This window comes from Podarcis cretensis (assembly GCF_951804945.1).
Source record: "Podarcis cretensis genome assembly, chromosome: 1".
NCBI classification, from domain to species: Eukaryota; Metazoa; Chordata; class Lepidosauria; order Squamata; family Lacertidae; genus Podarcis; species Podarcis cretensis.
Window position 1 is genome coordinate 44,087,229 of NC_137170.1, and position 11,124 is coordinate 44,098,352.

At 41.8% G+C, this 11,124-nt stretch overlaps 1 protein-coding gene across 5 annotated transcripts in view; it reads right to left on the bottom strand.

Moving 5' to 3' along the window:
- Nucleotides 1–3,936, bottom strand: part of RMDN3 (regulator of microtubule dynamics 3) — a 38,411-nt gene extending 34,475 nt beyond the window's left edge. For 2 of the 5 annotated variants that reach the window (XM_079964892.1, XM_079964888.1), the window contains exons 1-3: nt 3,824–3,936; nt 2,030–2,232; nt 1,085–1,280 (exon numbers count right to left, since the gene is read on the bottom strand). In XM_079964892.1, the coding sequence (XP_079821018.1) occupies nt 1,085–1,280; nt 2,030–2,232; nt 3,824–3,855 (431 nt within the window). In that variant the 5' untranslated portion in view covers nt 3,856–3,936. Of the gene's footprint in view, nt 1–1,084; nt 1,281–2,029; nt 2,233–2,898; nt 3,167–3,439; nt 3,505–3,746 lie in introns of those variants that run through there. The other 3 variants (XM_079964890.1, XM_079964891.1, XM_079964889.1) reach the window with 3 other exon arrangements.
- Between the last annotated feature and the right edge of the window lie 7,188 nt (nt 3,937–11,124).

Below are 11,124 nucleotides of genomic sequence, written 5' to 3' on the forward strand. Positions count from 1 at the left end.
GTTTTGCGAAGCACCTCCAAAACGGAAAACCCTTTCGTCTAGCGGGTTTTCCGTCTTGTGAGGCATTCGTCTTGCGGGGCACCACTGTATAATTGTTTGTTTCCCATTAATTGTTTGTTTCCCTTTTCCTTCTCTAATGCACCCACAAACCACCTGCTCAGTATATTTCAGATTAGTCCTACAAAATCAGACCTTATTCAACTATTGTGTCATAGAATATAAAAGTATAACAGACATATACAAATATTTACACAATAATTTCGCTATATCACCACTTATAACTAAGAAGGGAAACTGACAAAAACGCATTCAACTTTACAGATTAGATAGGGCTGTGAAGTCTAGGGAGCCTGGGATATCTGTTAGGGGGAAATCATCTAGCCAACTATACTATACTAAGAAGAACTTCCAGGAAAAAATAAATGGTCATCCACTAAGAAGCATAGCAGGGCAATCCTATGCATGTGTCAGAAAAAAGTCCCATCGAGTTCAATGAAACGTCCCCCAAGGTGTGTATAGGACTGCAGCCTAGGTCAGATGCTCATACATTGATGCTTCTTTTCTACAGCTGTCAATATTAACATGAATCATTCAAAAGGCTTCACCCAAAACCTTCTAGTGGAGTTATTCCCAGAAGTTACTCTTCCCACAATACAAACATCTACACATTTCTTAAGTTTTGGATTCAATTCTGAACTGCTTGATAAACTGCTTTATACCAGTGTTCTGCTCCGGTATCAATTTTGGGGGCTGACAACCTGTTACAAATGACATTTGGCAACAGATACGAAATCAAATGGTTCAAATTTTAAATACTGGTTAGTGTGATAAAGGTTGATGCTTTGTAGATAGCTGAAGAAAAAAAGAGAAGAACATGTTGAAATTAAATATCCTTGTAAGGGCGTGTGCCTCTAGTATATCCATAGCTTTTTGCTAAATATCAGTGAAATTACTCTGGAAGAATTACCGTTTTACAAATAGCAGTGAGTTTAAAAAAAGGAAAGCACAATAACAATTTCACCCAAAACATGGTTCATGTAATTTTCAGCAACCCGGAATCTGCAGGAAATAGCTTTATACTAACCTGACTTCTCCAACAATCTCTCCTGCTAAACCCCGCAGGCTATTCCGCAACTCTTCCACTTCATGTCGCAGTTCTATAAGGCTTTTGAGCACAAAGTCCAGACGGTTCAGCACTTCAGCCTGTTCTTCTTGTGTTAGATGAGCTGTATATGGGATGCTGTCACCACCTTCCACTGGTGCTTGTCTCATCCGTGGAACTAGAGAAAGAAAATGAAGCAGCTACAACACAGCTAGGCATGGAGAAACTCCTGGTTCAATCCCTGGCATCTCCAGGTTTGAAGAGGAATGTCCCCGTCAGTAACCTTGGCGAAAGCCACAGCTAGTCAGGTGGACAATACTAAGCTAGATGGATCAAAAGTCTGACTTGGTATAAGGAAGCTTCTCTCAGAATGGAGGACCCAGAGACTTCCCAGGAAAAAGAGATAAAAACCTGCTCTGGGAAAAAATGCAGTCAATTCCCATAGCATTGCACATATCATTGATACAGCGATGCAAACATGCTAGCTATCAACATTTTGCAGATAAATAGTACAAGGGTATATAACCTACAGTAATACAACTGCTTTTCCAGTCTGCAGAAAGAGCCTTGTGCATATGCAGACTTGTACACATTAAGAATTACAACTTAACGTCTAATTGTAATTTGTTAATTTACAGAAAAATTGAATCTTTTGATATATTCCCATTTGGCAAGTTCAGCAGAGTTGTGTCTTTATTTTTAAAGTAATTATAACTTATCAGATACAAACAGAATTCTCAACTAATCTGCACATTCATCTCAGAGCATACTTTCACTGAAATTAAGCAAATAAGAGTAATACTAGGCATGTGAATTCCAAGTTTAATGGTGATAAATTAACCTCACAACCTCTTACCAGTTTGACTCTAGTCTTAGAAAAAATAAAAGTACATAAGATAATTTAAAAAACGGAAACCATCTTTGTACCCTGATTATAAGGCTGTAGAATTTGTGTGTGTTCTTTAGGGTCCAGAGCATTATGTTGACTCTGTACGTTTGGTGATTTGGATCTTTGTTGGGGCTTTTTTCTCTTTTGTTTGTAGAAGTAGTAGAAGAGACCTATCCCTGCAGCTGCTCCCAGGACCACACCAAGTCCCACACGGAAGACCACCATTTTGGACATGATGCATCTGAAACAATTCAAGCAGGCCATAATTTGTATTTATGAAATAGATAGAACATGAAGGAGAAAGAGCTGAATTATAACACATGGTAAGTGTTATGTGCTTAACAATATTTCAAAATAAAATAAGTCTAAAATATTTACAAGCTAAGCATTTTTTAAATAAAACAAAAACAAAGAGGGTGCAGCAACATAACCATCAGTTCTTTGATATGAGAGACAGCAACCTACTTTTCAGAATATGTAAAAATACTCTGATGTTCTATCTATATAGGAGGGAAATCCTGATTTGGTGACCTCAATGGCAAATTAATGCTTAGAGGAAACAGAATTTTACACTGAAATATAATCAGATACCAAAGGTCATTCAGTGAGATTTCATTCCACATGATAAAGTTCTGTAGTTGAAGCTATACACATTTGACTCAGATAATACCCGGATACAGTTCAATCCAGGAGCTCAACAGGTAACAGGGAGGACACAAGTGATAACCCAGCAACCTTGTCAAAAACACTCCCATTTCAAAGCAGGACGCCGTCCGCATTAGTAGCAATTTCAAAGAACTGAAGCCACATAATCTTCTTCCCAGGTCACTCTTTCCCAATTTAGCTGTCTCTCTCACATACATGCATAAATACATACACAAATACACAGAAATCTAAACCCACTTACATGTAAATATACCAGTTTCCCCTTAATACAGTTTGTCAGCACCATCTACATGATGTGTTTCGAGATAAGAAATGCTGAGCCTTAGGGATCCAAAACCACCAAACAGGTTTTAAACTCTTGTCTACCCAGCTCAGGCGATTTGACAACTGGGCCAAGCCTCTGACCCCGCGATGACACTGCGGTTCTTAAACCACAAACGTTACTGAAAGAAGGAGCATGTAGGGGTCGCCACCCACTGGGTGTGCTCAGAGATAGCGGGAACTGGTGAGCCGCAGAACTGAGGCACACGCCCCTTCCCCACCCGCACCCCGACCCCCACCCATGGGCGACAGGAGGCGCGTTGCCCCAGCATCTCCCGCCGCTCCAGGCGCATGCGCAGAGAAGGCCGAGTTCTAAATTCCGAAGAGCCACATTATTGGTCTGTTTGCAGCAAAACGCTTTGAGAGAGATTTGTGGCACCGCAGAGAATTGCGTTGCGCCACAGCGGATCTCTTGGGCTGCATTGACAAGAGATGGAGGGTGCAATCCTGCACTCACTTACATGGGAGTAAGGCCAACTGAACTCAGTGGGGTTTACTCCAGAGTAGGCACGTAAGGGACTTACACCGTCCCTCTTTAAGAAGTGACACTAGACTCGCTCTCCCCCACCTCCCTCTGCCACTGTGTAGTTCTATATGCCTGGGAGCTGATGCTTCAACAGGAAAGCGCCCCTTTCCGTACTCGAAAAGGAGGCCGCGCGCGCGCCCAAAGAGTCAGGAAAGCCGCAAGGCGACGGTTGCTGCGCGCGAGCCGCTTGAGGAGGCTGAGTGAAAACTTCAAAGCGCTCCTTCTCCAGCTATTTAAATTACCGCTGCGCTTCTCGCTGGATATGTCCTCGTGCGGCCACCGTCCGCCGCCCTCCTCGTTCCCCGTGTTTCCCCCTTACCCCGCCGCAGGCCAGTCCTCTCGCCGGCGCATAGAAATGACGTTGGGGCACGGCTCATCCCTCCGCTGGTGGAAAGGTGGCACGGAGAATTGACGGAGAGAAAGGAGCCACGCCTCTAGAATGTAGAGAGAAGCCCTGCCGGATTAGACCAGTGGCAACTCGGCCCTCCAGCTGTTTTGGGACTACAATTCCCATCATCCCTGACCACTGGTCCTGTTAGCTAGGGATGATGGGAGTTGTAGTCCCAAAAACATCTGGAGGGCCGAGTTTGCCTATGCCTGAGCAATAAGGAAACACGGGTGGGGAAAACACCAGAGGGGGGCGGAAGGCGGGTGGAATCAGGAGCGGCCGGGCGCCTGCCTAGACGTCTGCTAGTGGTGTGTACAATTAAAACAGAGGCTGTTCTCTCCCTAACTTGCCGCACTGGGAGATGCCCTGATTCCGAACGGTGCAAGAATCTGAAAGGGCTTGGGGTTGGTTTTGGAGCATCAATGGCTGGGAATAGTGCTGGATTTACGTGTAAGCTAAACAAGCTATAGCTTAAGACCCCACTCTCTTGGGGGCCCCCCATACAATTAAAGGGGGGAAAAACTGGATGTACATTTCCAAAATATAAGATAAAAAACAAATAAAATAAAACCTACATACAGCAACAGTGGCAAATGGCGTTAGATACCTATTAGGTCCATAAATTACCATATAGTATATATTCAACACAAAAAACAGCAAAAATTTGTTGTTGACAAAGGACAGGTGGACATATAAAGGGCCCAGTTATTGTCATTAGCTGAGGGCCTCATCAAACCTAAATCTGGCCCTGGCTGGGAGTCATGATGGAAATGTTCTCCCAGCATGAGAGGCAGTACGCTGCTAAATGCCAGTTGTTGGGGGAGAACAGTAGGAGAGTACTGTGGGAAACAGGATGCTGGACCATATGGGTATAGTTTTTTGGAAGTGAAGCGGCAGGGAGTTCTCTCTGCCTATGCAGCTCTCAACTCTTTAGGGGAAGACTGACAGACGGAAGTTTAGGATCAGTGTTTACTGTCTCCTAGATGGGTTACCTTCCTGGGTTGATGAGCCGGATCTGCCTCTCACTTCCCTTTACAGGACGTGTAGAAACTGCCTTCTTGCTTGTTAGACCTACTATTGGTCTCATCGGTTCAATATGCCTTTATTTGCACACAGGCAAAGTCCCTAACTCCCCAAGAGTTTGAGACCGATCGGCTACCCTCACCTGGTTTAGCTGGCCAGTCAAAGCTGTAGCCGTTCCTAGGGTATGGCTGCTGTCGCATGCTGACAGCTTCTAGTAGCTACAGGTGAGAGTTGAGTGCAGGGTGGGGACCAAAAACTACCCCAGAAGAAGCATGTCCCCCACCAGAGGTACTACCCCTCTAAAACCCCATATACCCTGGAGGTTATAATACAGGTTTAATAAATGAATAAGACTATCTGCACATTGGGAAATTTGAATCACACATATCTAATCTTACAGCTTCTGTGGCAGCAACTTTCCCCCTTGGGACTTACAACAGCCTCAAAATAACCACATATTTTAAAGTTATTCAATGTAAGCCTGAAAATGTCATTTTATTAATTGGACATCTAGGGTTCACCCTAGGCCAGTGATGGCCAAACTTGGCCCTCCAGCTGTTTTGGGACTACAATTTCCATCACCCCGACCACTGGTCCTGTTAGCTAGGGATGATGGGAGTTGTAGTCCCAAAACAGCTGGAGGGCCAAGTTTGGCCATCACTGCCCTAGGCCAAAGAATTCCAGGCCAAGCCCAACATTTTTGTCAGGTCTTTCTGCTAGTCTTAATATAGCATAGTGGCTACCAGGTCCTGGTTGCTTACAATGGTTATCTGATCACCCCATCTGCATTATTTTTATTTTTTATTTATTAAATTTGTATACTGCCCTTCACCTGAAGATTACCGGGCAGTTGACAACATAAAAATACAAAATGAGAACACAAAATACTTAAGACAAAAACAAACCAATAAACCAAACCCTCCCACAAAAACATTTAAAAAGCCATAGAATGCTTTATCGACCAAAGGCTGATGGAACCATGACCTGGCTCTGTATAAGGCAGCTTCCTGCATTCCAAATGTGGAAGGCCGGAGGTATGCCCATATATGCTCCACTACAATCAGGAACACTGATAATGCGGGGTCCCTGGTTGTGCAAGATAATTCAATTCACATTCAATTTAAAGTCAATGAAAGCTCCTTGCAGATCTTCCCCTCACAACTTGGGACGGTCTGTTACCGGCTGGGTTGGGAGGAAACATATGAGGATGTTGTGTGCAATATGGGAAGGTCACTGACATAGTGGGTTTGCCAATGCACATGGGTAAATTGAGAGGTGGGGCTCATGCCAGAACATGCCTTATTAGAAGTCACAAAGTTTGGTGATGCAAGATTTTGTTATAAACAATGTATAGTAATCCCATGAGGCAAGTTGATTACACCTGCAAGTCACCAAACTTCCATTTTTACCTGTAAACAATATTTGGCTTTGCATCATACAGATAATATCAGATCAGGACATAAGGCAGTCCCTGAAGTCTGTGAGTGTTCCAGCTATATAATACTGTTAGAAATCTGCTCTTGGCCTGTTGTGTTGCATTGCTGACGTAAGAGCTTTGGGTTGAAAGCAAATGGAATAGATTTCATCTGACAAATCCCTAAGGGTGAGTGGAAAAAGGAAACTACGTTGCTGCAAGCCTTCAAATTATTATTCACTATCCGTTTGTTATCAAGGAAGGAATAACAGAGGCTCAAGACAGCGGGAGTTTGAAGTTAGGCCTTTGCGGATATTAAAGATCCTATCTAGACAGTATTATAAATCATAGCTGGACTGTGTTTATGGGACTTGGCTGGTGTTGGAACATCAGCCTTTGTGAAAGTAATATCAAAATGTTCTCTTTAAACTAAACCCACCAGGCAACAATATTCAGAGTCAGACTATGGTAAAAACCCATTAAGCACTGCCATGTTCGTGATCAACACCCTCAGTGTTATCATAGAAGGCAAATTCGGCCAGTTCCTATGCACACTTAAACCAAATTCAATAAGAGCTACTTATAAGTGTGGATAGGATTGCAGCTTTAAACAGAAGGTGATAAAATAATGGTAATATTCATCCTTCAAGTCTGAAGTAACAAAAAACAGCTTCCAGACATCTGGGCTTGGGGACCAGGCTTATAGGTGCGAAGGTGTGACTCCCAGGCTGCCTTGAGTCCGACATCTCTGAAATTTATAGAAATTGCCCACTGTGAAATACAGGTATGGGAAAAGGAACTGCCCTGAGTCAGACTTAGCACAGTATTCCCTACTAAGACTGGGAGTTACTTTTCAGGACTTCCAGCTCTGTACCTGAGACGCTTTTCATAACAGATGTCAGGAATTAAGCTTTTTCTACTATTGAAATATTGCCCTTCTTTTAGACGTGATAGTTATTAAATTAGCCCCATCCTTTTTCAGTTATGCTCTTCTGTGGTCAAAACAAAACCCGACAGTGATTAAACCAAATAAATAATGCATATAAGAGATAAGGAAATCCTGAATGGGTCAGCCAGCCCATCTTGTAGCCAGAGTAGCATTGTCGGGATTTAATTTGTTTTTAGTAATTGGGTTAGTACAAAATGTTACTTATTAGAGTTTTCTCTCCCAGATGTTTCTTGTTTTTGATTTTATTTCTTCATGCTAACAGGAAAAGTCCTTAATTCTTTACTCATGACATCAAAATGAAAACCATTGTTCCATCATAAACACACACACAAATCCATGACCTCATTTCATGGAGCAGGATCAAAGGACAGTGACAAGGCAATATTCTAGAGTAAGGTAAGCTTAAATGATTAGAAGAATACTAGAAAGGAAATGTAATTACTTTAATTAATTTAATTATGCGCCAATCTTTAGTAAAAAATGATTTTTTAAAAAATAATAACTTTCATGTTCCCAGGGCTGGTTATATTTGCACGTGACTTTTCGCTGCAGTGTCAACACGCTGTCAGACTTTTCATCTTTTAATGATCTCTTCAACTCCAGTAAAATGGCGATGGTTGAAAGTTTCTACAAACACAAAAGAGGTTTTTCCCAGATAAACCAAGAAACAAAAGGAGTGGGACCCTAGGGATCAAAATGAAAAAGGAAAAAAAAATACAGAATATGCAAATGATGTTTTTAGTCATCCAAATATATTAAGTGCGCATTTCAAGATTATCAACTCAATTCATAGAATCATAGAGTTGGAAGGAAGGAACCATGTAACTTTTTGTAATTATTATCTAGATTTGTATTCCGTCTTTTGTCATTTATAGCAATGTCCGTGTAATTTCCAAAATATCATGAACAACAATTACAAAAAATACACAACTTAAAGCAATAAAAAGTAATAAAAAAGAAACAGAATGGTCTAAAAATACTGAAAATGTGGCCTCACGGGTTCACCCCAAATTCCTGGAAGAATAAGGATGTTTTTACTTGATGGTAGAAACTCATCATGGTCTCCACCATTTGAGCTTCCAGGTTAGGATGTTACACAGTCGGGGAGCCACAACAGAAAACATTTTTGAATGCAACCCCTAGTTGCTCAGACTGTGGGCACATTATCATTGACTCAGGCTCCAGTGCATTCCCATCACTGGTACACATACAGTTGCTCTTCTCTTGAAGCATCAGATCCACAGCTTGAGGGTTCTTTCTCAACCCAGCCCTGTTCCTGGATACCTAGGCAGCAGCAGTGACCAGGATGACCTTTGACCTTTTTATCTTTTACGCCACCTGCACCCTTTCCCGGAAAAAACAGACCTGGCCTCAATTTCTCCTGCCCTAATCACTTTCACATTAGATTTCTATAATGTAATGCACTTCCCTTGAAGATAGTCTGGAAGCTTCAGTGTGCAGAATGTGGATGACAGGCTTGTCTGGAGTTGGTAGATCAGATAACAGAATCATAGAATTGTAGAGTTGGAAGGGACCCTGAGGATCATCTAGTCTAATCCCCTGCAATGCAGGAATATGCAGCTGTACCATACAGGATCAAACCTGCAAACACGGCGTTATCAGCCCCACACTCTAACCCACAGAGCTGTGCACAGATCAGATCACACCAATCCTTTATCAGCCAAGTGGACGCTAATTTGATAGGCAGACATAGCTTGGACCAAGTATATCTCAAGTATTACCTCTCCCTTTAAGAGCTAGAGAGTGGCCATGGTGCAGCCTCTCAAAAAGGTTTATTTTATTTAGACAAGAAGCAAATACGGTTTTATTTCAGGGAGCTATTTTGGGATTCCCCTCCCCCCCATTTTAAGGATTTTACTGCTACTGCTGCTTTTAGCCTTGTTGCAAACTTTGTAAAAGTTGCTTTATTGTTTTTAGCCTTGTTGCAAATCATTGTAATAGTTGCTTTATTGTTTGTAAACTGCCTCGAATATATTTTATACCGAAAGGAAGGATAGAAAAAGGATGTTTGCTCTGTGTAGGAAGTTAATTTAACAATGTTGGCTGATCTCAAGAAACTATGAACAATCTTAACAAACTTAAAGATTAGTTGTAGCACTTATAGAGTGAAGAAGAAAGCATTAATTTGAAAAAGCTGTTACAACAACAGAAAAGGCACACACAAATCTTGCTTAAAAAGCCATTTATCTCTAATATTATGTAAAGGAACCAAACCATAATTTACGAGGCAGCTAAATCACCTCAAGCCTTCTTAAACGTGAATTGCATGAAAAAGCTCAGAGCACAATTGGTTGCTGTTATGTTCACCCCACTTCTCTGAGTGATGAAAAGTTCTGGGTGCACAGCACACAACTGAATTTGGTTTCCTTTGGATGAAGGTTACTTGAGACTTAGGGTGTTTTGTAATGTTTGAGTTTATTTAAAATTATGCCGACTGAACAAAGATATCCATGAAGGCAGCAGTGAAGCAGAATATGAGATGCTCTGTTAAATTACAAATGAATCATTTATTCTATATTTCTTCCATCATGGAGCTCAAGGCAGCATATATGTGGTTTCGGGTACTCACCAACCCTAGCACTGACCCAGATCCAGACCTCATCTGCTTTAGAAAGATGGTGGCCTCATCTGTCCTCAGACTATACCTTGGGACCCTGAGAAGTTTGTGCTTTTTCCTTCAAAGATAATAAAATAATAAATACAAGAGAAAGGAAATGAATATGTAGAGACTGTTCCGTGTCCCACATTTGCTATTTCATTATTATTATTCTGTTGTGCACAGCCCCACCTCCTGGTTCAAAAGCAAAAAAATGAGTGAAAGATTTCTCCCCCAACCTTCAAACTTATTGCTTTATTTAAAGGAAGTCTATGAAGGGTATTGTTACAAGCCACCATAACCTCCACAACCCAGATGCCAACTTTGCTGCCACATACACCCGGACAACACCATTACTGGCCCCAACAACATCACACATACCATCTCGGGACTATTTAATTGCTCATCGTCTAACATTGTGTATGCAATCAAATGCCAACAGTGTCCTTCAGCTCTCTATATTGGACAAACAGGCCAAACCTTACGCCAAAGAATAAACGGACATAAATCAGACATCAGGAATCACAAGACAGAGAAACCAGTAGGAGAACACTTCAATCTCCCAGGACATTCTATACAAGATCTCAAAGTAGCTGTTTTACTACAAAGGAATTTCAGAAATAGACTGGAAAGAGAAGCTGCTGAATTGCAACTTATCACCAAACTTAAAACCATGGAGAGTCCTGGTCTGAACAAAGACCTTGGATTCTTATCTCATTATACATGACAAAGCCATTTTTCACCTTCTCACCCCTTGCTTTTTCCTGTAAGACCTATTGCAGTCGTTAAGAGTCGTCAACAGGCTCATCACAGCTATTTGCCAATCACCCATTCCCACCACCCTTCTGAGTAATACCCCTCCCCACCTTCTCACTATATAGAAGGGTCTGGAAACTTCTGTTTCAGTGTATCTGAAGAAGTGTGCATGCACACGAAAGCTCATACCAAGAACTAACTTAGTTGGTCTTTAAGGTGCTACTGGAAGGAATTTTTTTTTTGTTTTGACTATGGCAGACCAACACGGCTACCTATCTGTATCAAGATAATATGGTTTATTTACACTTATATACAACCTGAGCCTGCCATGGAGGGGTTCAGAGCACTGCCGCTGCCCCCGCCACCCATAGACGTAGTCCTGGATTCAAATAAAAAATTAGACATCCTCAAAAACATGGCCCTCTCTTCAGCTTGCTGACTTTTAGAAACTGCCGCAAACCTCCACCCTAAAT